At 36.6% G+C, this 15,968-nt stretch overlaps 1 protein-coding gene across 4 annotated transcripts in view; it reads left to right on the top strand.

Moving 5' to 3' along the window:
• Positions 1-15,968, top strand: part of PLA2G7 (phospholipase A2 group VII) — a 31,312-nt gene that overhangs the window by 3,592 nt on the left and 11,752 nt on the right. For 3 of the 4 annotated variants that reach the window (XM_063317594.1, XM_063317603.1, XM_063317620.1), the window contains 7 exons: positions 4,455-4,567; positions 5,507-5,657; positions 6,793-6,886; positions 8,150-8,218; positions 11,714-11,858; positions 13,436-13,549; positions 15,182-15,273. In XM_063317594.1, coding sequence (XP_063173664.1) covers positions 4,455-4,567; positions 5,507-5,657; positions 6,793-6,886; positions 8,150-8,218; positions 11,714-11,858; positions 13,436-13,549; positions 15,182-15,273 — 778 coding nt within the window. The remainder of the gene's footprint in view (positions 1-4,454; positions 4,568-5,506; positions 5,658-6,792; positions 6,887-8,149; positions 8,219-11,713; positions 11,859-13,435; positions 13,550-15,181; positions 15,274-15,968) is intronic. The other variant, XM_063317611.1, reaches the window with a different exon arrangement.

Raw genomic sequence — 15,968 nt, 5'->3', positions numbered from 1 at the left:
CTAAAGGGGCCAATGAATTAGAGGTGCATCAATTATGTGCAATTCTTCATAGGAAGCTGAATGGATTAGTGAGGGGTCATCATTCTGTGTTTGGTTGTTGGCTTCAGTCAATGACAGAGTCAAACTATTCAAGTATTGCATGAGATGATACTGGGAGGAGAATGAAGTTAGTAATTTGAGTGTGATTTGACTCCAAATTCAGCAAGCTGAACTTAGCAAGCCAGTGTGATCCCTTTCTAGGACAGTAGCATACAGAGAGTGCACTTAAGCTTTTATTTGATGAGTTGTCTTGCAATGGGGCATTTACGTATAATATAAATGGTTGGCTTGCTGATCCTTGCTGAGCAATGCACCCCAGCTCTAACTTGGTCAGGATACTCTTGGGTGCTGGAGATTGGCCTTGAGTAAGGCTGGGAGTTATCTGATCTTGGCTGTCGCCTAGCAACATGGCTGGACTGCCCACTTTCATCTGGGAAAACCCCTTTGGGGCATTTTGCTTCTCCAGCTATCAGCAGGGCAGAAGGGCTGTTATCCTGAAAGACTTGGAAGGATGTAATATGAAACCTCCTTAAATAGTTCTTCTCTCTTACCATCATTAGTGGAATCATTGTATATTTGAAAGTAAGAACCACTCTTGCGTACCTAGCATAGCTAGGTAATCTGAATAGCCATTCAGTCCTGATAAGATCACTGTGAGAAACTTGACAATGCATCAACTGTTGAGTAATAGCCCTCCTGAAGTGCCATCTGCCATAATTGGAGTTATTCTCCTCAGTTAAAAGTATTTTCCTGTCTGGCTGAAGAACTTGCTGATGGCCATCTTTGGGTTTGGGGGGTTAATAAGACCTCCTCCATACTGTTATGCTGCCCCCCATGATGGTTTGTGGGACCTTCTCCCCACTGGTGTTACTGTTTAGCAGTTTGTTGTCAGAGAATCCACCTGACAGTTTAAACATAAACTGTTCTATCAAGGATTTTAAACTATCAATTTTGTTGTTAGTTATCAGAAGTTGATCATAAATAGATACTACCATTTGTGCTGTCAGGAGCAGTTCTATCATTATCATTAACACTTTTTTTTCTTCTCTTTTTCAGATATTTTAACTTCTGTTAAATTTGCTTTGTCTATCTTTTACTTCCTTTTATCAACATGCAAATACATATATAAATATATACACTAAGTAATAATACAGTGGAGATTTTAATATTAAGTAATTAGTTTCAGACTGAAACTATTGTCACATAACTACTACTTGGTTATGATATGCAGCGGTCCTTTTTTATGTTATACTCAATTCAGGATGAAAAGTTAAATAATATTATGCTTGCAATGTTGACATCCTAAAATGCTATTAATATTGATAGAATTTTTTCCTTTTTCCCCCTATTTTCAATACTTTAAGCTTTCTAAATAATATAATGTTCATAATTTAAAATCATATTACATAAATATTATTGCATTGACATTTGCTTTAAACTGATACAATGTATCAACATTTGTAACATTACAATAAAAGGAAAAGAATAAATTGTAGTTGATCATATTTTGCAAGTGCAAATGATTTTTTTTCAGTAAACATACTATGATGCTTGGGGAAAAAAGGATATTATTGTTTGTGCTGTCAGGAAGCAGTTCTTGGCCACCAGTTCCATGTCTGGCGTTTGTGGTCTCGATTCATTTTCTGGCTCTACCCAGTCAAGCAGGGTACTGTCGTTTACGGGGCAAACAGATGGCTCGCCCGGTGGGTTGTTATGTTGTAATAGCCTCTTGCTTGTTGGCTGGCTGGAACGTTGATTATTCTTTGGTGGCTCATGGCTTGTCCTCCAATTCTGTGTTTTGGTTTTGTTTAAAGATTTATATTTAATTTTTGGAAGGTTCCTTCTTCACTTGCTGTTACTGGCATTCCCTATCTGGATTCATTATTTACTTAGCTCCAGCAATACCTGTCACTCTTGATCTCCTCAAGATGCTCATGCAGCAGTTAGATAGCAATGACAGCCAGGTTGATAAAAATAATGCTCAGTATTAGTAGATAAGAATGGAAGGATAAAAGAGGAATAGTAAAATAAATATATAGTAATATATATATATATAAAACAATAGGAGATAAAAGAATAAAAGGCAAAAGATTAAAAGGGATTAAAAAGATTTTGGGGGAGTTTAAATACAGAGCTGCTCACCTATTACTATCTTGGGTCCTTCCCTCTTTAAAATGTAATAAAATTTAAAAAAACAACACTAGGGGATATGGACTTCCATATCCCATTTGTTTTTCTGTAAATATTTAAACATGGTTAGCTTTTCTGTTCAAATCAGTGGGTTTTACCTGGATCTAACTATACTGAAGTGAGACATGTTTTCCTCACATCACATTTCAAGTTCCTCTTGATCTTAAAAATATATCTCCATACTCATACCATGATTATTCATACTCTCAGATGTGACTGGTGTGTGCATATAGATAATTACATTTCCCAGGAAATAGTACTGAGCAATTTGGAACAAACCATACTTGTTCACATTACTGTACTTTTAATATTTGTTCAGTGACATTCCTTATAGCCCTTAGTAATCTAAGAAAAACTGTTTATAATTTTGGCTTTAGCTTAATAACAGAATTATTCATAAACAAAGATGCATTAAATTAGGACTGCAGTCTCAGTTACCACGTATATCAACTTTAAAAAATAAACACTTTTGAGCATTGGTTCTATGTTTAATATATGTGCTCCAGCTAAAGAATTTTTCTAACCATTAGTAATTGAAATACATACCATAGGGCCCTGGTAAGCTGTCAGATTCTATTAAGAACATGCTGTGTTGTCAAAACACCTTAATTCTCAGGGACAGATATTTCAGTGCAACTAGCATTTTTCTAGAAATTGGTGGTAATTATTTCATTGTTTTTTGTAATCACTAAAATGTCCATAGAAAATGAAAATTGAAAAATAAAAATAGAATAGAATACATTACAGTACAACCATCCACAATAATGACCAAGAGGTAACAGATGTGGTAACATTTTGTGACTCAAACAAGGAAACAAATCTTTATTACGGTCAAAGACCAGCATAAGGAGGGTGGGGTACAGTCAGTAAAAAGCACAGAAGGTACATTAAAATCTAATCTTATAATTGAAAAGTTAATAAAGTGGGTGCATATCAAATTTCAGGAAGAAGATATTCCAAAAGGCAGGCACAGCAACTGTGAAAACAGTGCCTGCAAGCCTCTATCTCCCTTACTCTGCAAAAGTAGGAAATCACTAGCCATCTAGGGCTTTAAAGGTGGAAAACAGCATTTTGAATTGCACTTAGAATGGGGAGACAGTGCAAGGCCCAGATCACTGAGGCCCAGATCACTGTGGTCTGATAGGCTCATATCAGCATGTACCAGCCAACAATTAGGTTGCTGCAGTTTGGACTACAGGTAGTGGAAAGTTCTGGGTGGTTTTCAAAGGCAGCCCCATGTAGAGCAAATTGCAGTAGTCAGCCAAGTGATGATGAGAGTGTGAGTCACTGTGTGAGTTCCCCAAGATAGATATTAAGATATTCACAAGATTTAATTAATTTTACTGATAACATGTAGATTACATAGTACAGACACATATAGATTTCAGACTTCTAACAAATCTAGCTTGCTAAAACTTCTCATTTTCTAATTTTATAATCCAAATGAGATGGAATCAGGAAACTACAATCCCAACCAAGTTCACTGGATCAGCAATACTTAAAATACTTAAAATCAGTAATTCAAAGTATGTGAAATTGTGGCTGAAAAATTAATACAACAATAATGGAGCTTTTAAAAACTCTAGACTGAACAACAGATGTAGTCAGATTTGGTTACTATTGCTAAGCTATACCAGTGTGTTTTGACTCAACTTTATGAGCTAATTTGTGATAGAATTGTATGCCCTACATTTAATTCTACTTCTCAGTGCTTTCTACCAGCCTTTGAAATGCCACTGGGTAAATAATGTACCTTCATACAATATATGTGTGTTTTAGGAGAAAGGTGTGATATCATCTAAAATGTTATTTGCACAGGACAGATCCCTTTTTGAGCTCTGTTCTTTTTGGCAGCAGATAATTTATATATGGATGCTATTAAGTGCTGCCACTATCACCTTTCCCCAGCTAACGTCTACAGTAACAAAGGGAAGGAAGTAATAAATACATGTAACTAATAAATATGTGTAGATTATAGTAGTGCCTCACAAACGCTTATTGCTAATAATTTATACTAGAGGAAGAGATCAGAAATGTATGAAGTAGTAGCATAATTAATAATATGTTTAACTTTAAGACTCATTTGCCTCTGTTAAACTGTGGGCTGTGTACTCTGAAAGCTCAGACAGTTACTCATCCAGACAAACCTGTTTTAATATTTAATATTGTTGCATTGTTTAACTTAGTATAATTCCTATGCTTTTATCCATTCACTTGCTTTTCAGATTTGTCTGTGGAAAGTTCAAAGCAAATGGGCAGCAACTCTGAAGGAATTCCTGAAGGGAAAGGCCCGTATTCTGTTGGATGTACAGACCTCATGACTGGTTATAATGTTCAGGTACTTATAACTGCCATTATTACTAAACCCTGATTTTACATTAACAAGAATGCAAAACAGCTTGCATGAAAATCAAACCAGTCCAAAATATAAAGTACTCTAGCATATTATCCATTTAGCACTACTGAGTTCAGGTTAGAAGTTTTACTAGTTACTGCAGTTAGGCAATAGGCAGAATGGAGTTTCCAAACGAAGAGGGTCCCACTGAGGTGCCTGTGCCAATTAGTTTCTCCTTTCCTCCCTTGTCAGTTATGTATGCTGTATTTTGAGCCAGTTATAGCACAAGCCCACTGCTGTCCCATTCAAAAGACTAACTTGTTACACAAAACACTTACCTTTTTCTCTTCTTCTTCTTATAATATAAAAGTAACCTGGCTTGTATTTTAAAAACTCATGGAAAACCCCCATAAATGTCTGTTTTGGACTCATTCACATCTTTCATTCATTTTGTTAAGAATAACAAAGAGGAAGGAGTTTGTTTGCTTTTTTCACTCACTATAAAATAAATACAAAATTTTAAATAAGGCAATTTACAATGTGGGGACAGTATAATAGTGGAATATAAAAAGGCGTATCTATTTATGGTTTTACAAAAGAATTCAAGCTCTTTTGTGATAAACAAATTTTCTATGTATAGAGCAGGTATAGAATTTCGGACTGCCGCAAAGTGCAGAGTTTTACTGTTTGTGCCGATGTGGCAAAGATGCCATGAATCAGCAGATCCAGATAACATTGGTGTCCAAACTGTACTTTGGTTATGGCCAACACGGGATACTTTCAAGAGAAATAATTAGGTTTGACGCACTGCAAGTTTTTGTCATTGGTAATTTTTAAAATGAGATGGATTAAGGGTAGAGCTCTTATTATTTATCCATGCTTTTTTTTCAATTAAACATTTAGAAGCAACTTTCAGTAACTAATTTTATTATTTAATACTAGGGGATTTTTTTCCGTCTGTATTATCCTTCCCAAAATGGTATGAATAATGAAGATACAACATGGATTCCCAGAAAAGAATATTATTATGGACTGTCTGATTTTCTTAGCATATATCGGATATTAGGGGAGTTCATTTTTGCACGCTACATTGGTAAGTTTTGGAGGGGTTGTGAATTATATTCACCAGTCCATAAAAAGCATATTCTTGGGCAGATGTGTTTTCAGTCTCCAGCTCTCAAGTGTATGCATTTTCTGTGTCTGCTTCTTAGAAAAACAATTATGGTGGACACTAACAATATTCTGATTAGTGCTATTAGAGAAATAGATTCTTATACTGTACATTGAGGTAATTGGCCTTAGCCGATCCAGACAAATTGCTCAAGACCTAAGAACTTATTTATGTAACTCTTTATGTCCACAGTGGCAGCATTTTTTTATTTAGTTCCAGGGCTGAATAGTTATGTCCAACAGAGTAAATTGAGCTTAGGTTGGTTTATTGTGTTCTATCTGAACAGCTCCAAACATTGCTAATGCTAAAATGGCCATCACATTTTAGCATTATTTAGAACAATTTGTATTCACTGCCATGATTCTGAAAAGAACTTTTTCAATAAGTTTATATGGGGGCCGTGTCCTTGGGAATTAAAATGTTTAACAGTCTGCAATAAGTGCTTCTTGAATTATTATTTTTTTAAAAAAGTTTTGCTGCAAAGCAGCCCCGCTAAGTCAGTCAGTCAGTCAGGTCAAGGGACTCCGCAGTGCATCTGATATCAAGAAATATGTAATTGATCTGCTGATCTAGTGAGAACATCTCAGGAAAGTCTATTAAGAGTATCCCCCCAGTCCTGAAGTGAGGGGGACATAGATGAGATGATAGGCCTTTTCTGTAGCAGACCCCACACTCTGGAACTACGTACATCCAGAAGTCTGTAAAATCTCCCTCATGAATTTTAGAAGAACTTTAAAGACAGTTTCACCAAGCCTGCAACCCTAGCTAAATTGTGTTGGCACCCATCTTGGGGGAGGGTTGATTTATTATTAGTAATTTACTGTTACCTTTTATATATACAATTTTGATTTTTTTTATTGTTGTGTTTATAATTTTAACTTGTAACTATAAACCATAAAAGTCTGGACTCAAAAACAGCTAATAAATATTTGGTACGGATAAGAAAGTGTTATTTTAAGAATGCATTACAGTTTCCAAGAAGACTTTAAATTCAGTCTACTGAAGCCATAAAAAAAAGAATCAGAAAAAGTGCCAAGAGTTGTTTCCTTCTGTCTAGGCTCAGTTACTTGTCCTGCAAAGTGGAATGCTGAATTCAAGCCTGGAGAAAAGTATCCCCTAATTATTTTTTCCCATGGACTTGGAGCATTTAGGTAACACTGCCTTTTTGCATATTTTATACAGTATCTCTGAAAATGCAGGTCTGGTTCATCACGTATGCTTGCATTCACTCAAGATAGTCCATGAAATGTGACAGCCTCGTCTTTTTCTGGCATGGTTTCACCCTACATAAACCATCAACAAGAAATATCTCCTGAAATAAGATCCCTGAGGCTTTTTGTTTCATATTATTTAATAATTTCATGGCTGTAATATTAATTTTTATTGTTTGGAAAATGATGATAATTAAGATGATGAAGATGATTACAATCAAAACTAACATAGTTCCATACCAAGAGCAGCCTTTGGCCATGCTGGCTACTAATTATCAGAGCTGTGGTCAAACACCTGGAGGAACCAAGATGAATCTAGAGCTGTCTGGTTTTTGGACATGAGTGAGCTGTATCCATTCCCTTGTTTGTTTTATAACTCACCTATAATTTGGGGCAATTCATAACCTTTAGCCTTTGTTTTTCTGATTGTTAAAATGGAATTCTCTCATTCCTGCCTGTCCATGTTGCATTCTCACCATAACAACTTCATTTTTTTTCTTTTCACCACCCAGCTCCTCCCCAATCTTTATCTCACTTTACCACCCACCTCACACTCCCCTTTATTGCCTTTCTTCATTCTATCTGCCCTGCACATCTCCAGTTACCTGCTCTAGCTTCTCTTAACCCCGCACTTTCTCTGTCCTTATCCGTGCTCTTTTCCCAGAAAGCAGTTGTCCAAACGGTGCTCCTCTTTTCATTCTTTTTCCCAGGATGCATCTTGACACAGAATTAATGAATGAGACACAGGAGCAACCTGTGGCATGAAAATGATTTTGGGGAGGGGGGCTGAAATGTTTTGCAGCAGTACATTCTCCACACTCCTAATTGTTTAATAATGTGAATAGAATCTGAGGAAGGGAAACAAACAGTCCTAAGGTGCCTTGGCCTATTTTGGTAGAAGGTTTTATGGCTATGGATATGACTAAAAAATATTTCCCACAATACAGAAAGGGAACTGGGAGACTGCCAGAATGTTCTTATACATAGGAAGTATACATTTTCCTGATCCATTCTCTCTCCTTTCTTCATGTTTATATATTTTACCTTATAAATATGCATGTGAGGACATGTGTTAACCTTTCAATAAGATCTAGGAATTTAGGCTGTTTATGTATAACAAATATCAATAATAACAAAGAAGATGTAGCATGCAAATGATTTACAGGATTGACCTAATCTGCAAAATCATATTTATTTCAATAGAACGCTGTATTCTGCAATTTGCATTGAAATGGCATCTCAGGGGTTTGTTGTTGCTGCTGTGGAGCATAGGTATGTTTATAGCTCAATTTTTAATTGACTGAAGTAGAAATATGTATGTAGAATCTGATGAAACACTTTGTACTTATTGTAAACTGAGAATACTGATGAATTTTATTCTACCAATCATTATGGAATAATAACTATGGTGTTTCAAGCCCCATTTGCCTATGGACTCATGGGGTGATGTTGGGCCACTTAATATCTTTCAGCCAACCTCCTCTTTCACAGGCTTGTGGCTATGAGGATACACTTCAATATTTGGACTGCTGGCTGTAGTTAATACAAGCGTTTTGAATTATTGCTTTGAGAGGTACTAAAGTGGGCAATGTGACATGCATTTGAGTATATTCATAGATTTTTGAGGAAAGATCTTACAGAAAATACTAACTACTAAACAGCCTTTTGTTATCAGTCTTGATAGAAAAATCTCTTTACACTTCCCTACTTTCTCATCAAAACTTAGCAGAGAAGTGTGAAATCAGATTGTGGTGCCTCACTTGGCCTGTGGCCTGACCACCTTTGCTCTATAGGAATGTACAATGCTTAGGGATGGGCAAATCAGAATATTTATAATCATAGTTGGTTTTCCATTTGCTATATGCCTCTATTTTGTCCAGTTTCAGCATTAGGGTTCCTTTTTAATTGTATGAATATGTATACATATTTTACATATATTTTATTCTACATGCATATCATGTCCATTTTGGAGTGTTGTTTAAAGCTCAGAAAAGGAGTAAAAATAATAAACCAAAGAAATCAAAGGCACAAAATAAGAACAATAAAAGGAAGCATAGCAAAACCTAGTTTACACCAATATCATTTTATCTCCCCATACCTTGTTACCTTTGCAGACCATCCTTGCTTCCATCATATCCAACCACGGCTTCATACATTGCCTTTTGCTCTTTAAACTTCTCACCTCTCTCCTTCTGAGGATCCCATGAATTTCATCCAGCCTTACTTCTTAGCCTTCCCTTTCTTGTTGAGCCATTCACTCTCCATGTGTTTCTTCTGCAATTTGATCATCATTCATTCTCTCTGTATGGCCAAACCATCTCAATGTCAGGCTGCCTCATTCCCCAATAAGACACGGACTCACTTAGATGGGGCTAAGGATTTCCGTTTATTGGGTACAGAGTGCATACACGCAAAAAGACGGGAATGCGGGCGTGGTTGCGGGGTACCCCGTATATACCCGCGTGGTGGACCTTGTCCCCCTCCACCCCCCATTGTCCCACAAGCTGGATCCGGATCCTTGATGGGCGATCTGGAAGCGATACTGGTCTGTTGATGGGCGATTAGAGTGATCACCGCTGGTTTCCTCTGTCTCCTTTCCTTGTCTGGTGCAGGTGTGTCCCCCGGGGTAATGTGTGGAAGTTCAGGTGATATGTTGATGGCTCCTCTGGTCCGGGCAAAGGTGTGCCTCCTTTGTCCTTGTGATTGCTTTTAGTGTTTAAGTGTTTAAAGGATTAGAATTATCCCTTCCTCCTTCCTGAAAGGCATGTTCCCCGTTGTGATGCATGGATGCCTTGCAACGGGGAACATGACACTCAATTTACTTCTACCAGTCTGGTCAAATACTTTTGTATTCAATCTACATTCATTCATTCAACATCTATTCATTCTTGCTTTTCTTGTTTTACCACATATACTTCGTAAATATTCCATCATACTTCATTCAACTTCCTTCTGAATTTATTTTGACACATGTTCTTATGCACAGCCATTTTTGCTTTTTTTGACAAACAGTAATTTTTCATAATAAACCACATACCACACATTTCCTTTATACTAGCCTTTGGTACAATTCAAAAGCTTGTTGCATCATACAGTCTACCTCACATTTGCTGCAAATCATTCAGGTTCTCAACCTCAAATGGCACCATCTGCATACAAAAGTATATGTACATTCATGTCCCAAACTGATTAACTTCTACCATTTTCAGAAGCACTTCTTAAACATTTATCCAGAAATACATTAAACAACTGAGGGAACATCATATATCTTTGTTTTATTCCTGGCTCAGTGTTGAATCTTTTGCAAAGCACTCCACTTATTGTCATGCATGCTTTACCTCCATCATGGCTACGCTTGCTGCATTCAGCTACCAACTTTCAATTCCATATTCTTGCAAAACATTCCATAATCCAAGCCTATACACTTTATCATATGCTTTTGCTAAGTCAAAAAATATGCAATAACTTTTTTTTTTACATCCATATATTTTTCACCAACCTTTGAAGAGCAAAAATGTGGTCCCCTGCCTGGCATAAAGCTGCACTGCACTTCCTAATGTTTTCCTGTTTTCACCTCTCATACATAATTCTTCCCTGGCACACCTAACAAACTAATCCCTTTGTAAATGTAAATTTACTCTTTCCACCTCTCCCTTTATATAAGAGAACAGTTACAGCATTCATCAGGCACAGATATGGTCTTCACACATATATTAAAAAAAATTGTACACCATAAGCAAATCACACCTACATTTTAATGTTTCTTCAGTTACACCATCTAGACCTGCAGCCTTACCATTTTTGTAGCACTTATAACTTCCTATTCATCCATTTGTTCTTGGACCCTAGCATTTGTCTCTTCAACAAAACTCATTGTTCCTATACCAGTCTCTGGAATATTCTGAGCATATCCTCTCTTTAGTTTCACACCCATTTACTCTGCTGAGGCTCTTTGTTTAGAATTCATTCATCCATTCCCAAATCCATCCATTCAATTCTTAATTTTTATCCATATTGTTTTCTATCTCTTTTAACAACTTCTTGCTTTCCAAACATGGTTTTTGCAACTATATTTTTTCCCTATACATAATATACATTCTTTTTCTCAAGATTTTTTGCAGCTATCATTCTCATATATGCATTTTTCTCTCATCCACAGCCTCTTCCACTTCCTTATTCCCCCAAACATCCTTCATACTTCCCATTAATTGTAAGGCCATGGACAGTGGCCCTTTGTAACATCATTCTTTTCACTTCATTCTAAGCAACTTCCATGTCCTATTTCCTTACATCTACTTTCCATTCATTCTGCTGGGAGACTAACTAGTCTTCTAATACTTATTCATACAGGATTCTTACTTTCTCTTCCCACACTTGTTCTGCTTTCACTTTCACTTCTTTCCTTTTCTTTCATCCTCCCCCCCCCCCAAATTCACTCTTAACACTACCAAAAAATGGTCTGCCTCACATTCAGAACCTCTCATCCCCTTGTATCAATCACTAAGTCGGTCTGATTAAATCCATTATGTTTTTAGGTTTATACTCATTCCTTTGTCGTGTGTATTTATTAATCTTAGTAATCTTTATCTTTTACACACCAAGTTTTCTTTAATGTTATATTCTGAAGCTAACTTAGGAATGAATTCTAATATACAACTTAGTAAAATAATTTATTTTAAACCAAAGATGGCACAGTATGATCTTTGAAGGAAAAAAAAGTGTTGCTGTCTCAAAGCAGAAATATGAATAGTGTTTTTTTTCCATTAGAGACCAGTCCTCTTCAGCTACATATTACTGTAAAGAAAACTCTACCTTAGGAGACAAAGGAAAACCCTCAGAATTGCATAAGGAGTGGATTTACTACAGGAAATTAAAAGCAAATGAAGATGAAGTTTCACTGAGGCGGAAACAGGTATTCATACAAATCTTCAAAAACCTGGTGCATTACAGAAGCATCATTGATTATACCTCAGGAACCCCTATATTTTTAACCATGCCTATAGCTGAAGTAGGTATGATAGTATCATCTGATTGCCATCTTTAGATTCCAGCTGGACCATTCTCTCTGTTGCTTCCCACACTATGAAAGCAGCAACTATGGCCCTGCTACCAATTCCCAGCAATTTACTCAATATCAAGACTTCAGTCTCAGGTGGGTCCAAGAATCTCCCCCTCAGAGCACGTTTCAAAGACTGAATGTCAATCTGGTATGGAGACACATAAGGAGCCCCATCACTACCAATTGTGTCTTTGATACTATCAGGATTAGGCACATCGATCCTCACTGACAAATGCTGACTTTGATATCTGCCCTACCTATAGTTTTGCTTCCCCCCTCCCAAGTATGATATTGCAAAGAGAATATGTAATGGTTAACGGTTATCTCATCAACATTATTTCAGAGGGGAAAATATGAGACCCTATTCCATGTTCTTCACAATCACAATTTTGAATTTAAACCTCTGTTGGCAGTAACAGGTTACCATCAGCCTTGATTCTCTCAGTCTCTTCTGGTTGCGATTTGTCATGACAGAGGTATTCTCAACCTTGTCAATCATTTTCATACTGACATCATTAGCAGTCCTATACACAGGCATATTTACCTGGAATGTAACAGGCCACAATCATTGTAAGACTCATTGTGAAAGTCTTGTGCTTCAGGTTCTTACCAGTACCATGACACATCTGTGGATTTAGAGGATACTGTTGTTTGCCAGGACAATGTCACTCACACGTCTTCGGTGGCATTTCTCAGCACTGCCAACAACATAATGTGAATGAGGCAAGCTATATAACGGAAATGATGCCGACAGCTACTCATCATCTTTCCTCTATCACTGCAGAGAAGTTCCACATTGATATGGCAGTTGTTCCAGCACCCATACTATCAGACCATTTGCCAGGGGATGATGACTCGGAACTCTATAGTTACTATGCCACGAATCTTGAAGAATGTTATAGCATAACTGTAAAGAATTGAAGTAAAAGTCCCCCAGCATCACCTTCTAGAATTGGCCATCAATATATGAGCAGAACCATGTAACTCAAAATCTTATGCACCCCAGGGGCTGATGGTATAAAAAACCACTGAAAAATCCAAGGGAAGGAACATGGTCATGTTTTCCATATTCTCTCAGCATACAGGATAAGGTGGCCAAAGAATTTTTCATTCCAAAATGAGACCTGAAGCACAGATAAATTTCACTGAAGTATCTGGAGTTCCCTGCCAATCATAAACTGAAGCACTTTGCTCAGAAAATAAAATTTAGTAATTAGAGTATCATTCTTTACTTCCTCCAGATCCAAATTAGCTCTTTGTTAAAAAGTTAATCTATGGCCTAATTAATGCCTCCTTTAAAGGTAAATCTATAGCTTTAAAAAATCCTAATCACACATCTTATAATATTATTTGAGGCCATAGATACATATGCATTTTTTCAGATTGCTAAATCAAATACCGAGAATGGTTTTTGTCTCTTCTTTATGTAGGTAGAGCAAAGGGCAGATGAATGCATTAGAGCACTTGACCTTTTGCTCGAAATTAATTCTGGAAGTCCAGCTATGAATGTTCTGCCTTTAAATTTCAATTGGAGTCTTTTAAAGGTAAAGGAGGTAGATAATTTCCCCTGCTAATCGGAAATTAATAATTTTACATGCTGTACTATGGTTCTATGCTTTCTGTTTGTTGAAGTGCCATTGTAAAACAGTATAAAACTTTGTTTTTATCCTGTTGTGGTGAAACTGATTTGTATTTCTCTAATGCTTCAGACAGTACCAGAAAATCATAAATAGATGACCATTAATGCAACAATCACCCTTTTAAGGTGTATTTCTTTTGGAGTAACTGAATAATGCTTATGACCTGTTAATTTTCTTAAGCACAGGTAACTTTTAAAGTGTGGGTAAGTGACATAAATCTATTTCCATGATTGCTTCTAAAAAAAATAGTACAGCGCTGCTTACCTTTCTAGGCAAAGTGTATTATTCAAGAGTTTCCTTAAGAGAGAACCTGATTAGCCATTTACTTCATTACTTTATTGACTAACCAGCCTTTTTGGATATGTTTATACATTTAAGAAGATACATATTAAAGCTGGGGTCTCTATCATGGCACCAATTTTCCTGTGCTACCTGATCTCTTACATTAAAAAAAAAATCAGGATTCTCAATTTAGGATGAGTTAATTTTGAGAAACAGAGGGTGACTAAACCTCTAAGTCTTCCAAATCACTGACAGCAGCTGTGAACTGCAGTAGCAATGCAGATTGGTACTGAATTTCAGATGTGGAGCTATTTTGCAATACTATTTGGTTATTTAATTAGAACAGCTTACTTTGAAAATGGTTATGTATGTAACTATGATAAATGTTATTGTTTAACACATAAAAATTAAAGAGTCATATTTTAAAGTCCTATATAATATACACACAAATATACACATTTAACAAATTATATATACATACATACATGCATATATATACACACACACAGACATTCATACATACATATAACAAATTATAATATACACAGATATATACATATAACGTATTATTGTTAATGTGTGTGTGTGTGTCTGTATGTGTGTGTGTGTATAGTTAATACATTAACAATAATTCGAGCTAATTTTAAAAAAGGAGAAATCAATACTTCTATTAGAAAACATCCACAGTCCTTTTTTCCCCTTCTGACTGCAATTCTATTTTCCTTTGGATCCCTATGACTTTTTTTGCCCTGACTGCAGTAATTCCTGATTGCAGTTCTTAGCGTAAGACAAGACTGAATGTGACTCTCTGTCCATAAAAGGTTGGCTGCTCCTGCTTGAGAGTATATTATTTTAGTCTTGCCTGGAAGTCCATAGGTTTTCCTTAGCCTTTGGATACTGTTTGGTTCTAATACATATATATATTGATTTTACAAACTTGTCTCCATGCTTAGAAATTTCTTCTGTATGTTGAAGCTGCTGCCTTATTGATTTCATTCCCAAACTGATAAGCACAGAACCACCTGATAGTATATAGGATGGTAAAGAAATTGTAGACACCAAAATGTTATCTGGCAACCACCCTGTATAGAGTTTTCTCCAATAGCCTATTGAATTCTGTCAGTAGTTTTGGTACTCTTGATCCTAAATGGCTTTGGGTTCAAGTGATTTCAGTGATTCTTAAATTTAGTACTTTTTAAAAGAGAACCATCAGATTGAATAAGGAAATGTCACTGAATATCATTTTCTTTTCAGGATTCTATTGATTTACAGAAGATAGCAGCAATGGGGCATTCTTTTGGTGCTGCCACCGTCATAGAAACTCTTAGCAAAGATGCACGATTCAAGTAAGAACTAGTAAAAAAAAATGTGTCATGTTGACCTAGATGTTGTTTTTCTTTGCAGTAACACTTGATTTATCTGTAAAAGTCAAGGAAGTCGGAGCTTGATGTGCAATATGAAGAGAAAAGAACTTGTCAGCTCAGATGACCGATCGCATCACATTGATTGCTTGATTGATAACATGCCATCAAGTTGTCAACTTTTAGCAAACACACAGATAGATTTTCTCCATGACGATCTGTCCCTAACCTGGTCCTTCAGCATTTCCAATGGTGCACCCATTACCACTGTAGCTGAGTCCATCCACCTTGCTGCTTGTCGTCCTTTTCTTCTCTTTCCTTCCACTTTTCCCAGCATTAGAATCGTCTAATGCTGGGAAAAGCTTCTTCTAGAAGTTAGGTTCTTCACATAATGTGTCCAAAGTAGGAGCATATGATAACGATTGCCTTAAAACCTTTGTGTAACTTCAGGGCCGCAACTAGGGTCTGTGTCACCTGGGGCAAACATGGATTCCGCACCCATTTTGGCGCCCCCCCAGAACTCATTTTGGTGCCCCACCAGCGTGGCACCCGGGGCACATGCCCTGGTTGCCCCCCCAGTTGCGGCCCTGTGTAACTTTAATAATTGGCATCTGAATTTGCTTGTTTTATTCTTCTCTCCTATTCCATTTGTCTTTTACACTGCATGTGCGTCTATTAGA

The sequence above is a fragment of the Candoia aspera genome, chromosome 1 (genome assembly GCF_035149785.1).
Source record: "Candoia aspera isolate rCanAsp1 chromosome 1, rCanAsp1.hap2, whole genome shotgun sequence".
NCBI classification, from domain to species: domain Eukaryota; kingdom Metazoa; phylum Chordata; class Lepidosauria; order Squamata; family Boidae; genus Candoia; species Candoia aspera.
The sequence above is the reverse complement of the archived record's forward strand: the minus strand, read 5'-3'. Positions and strand labels throughout refer to the sequence as shown.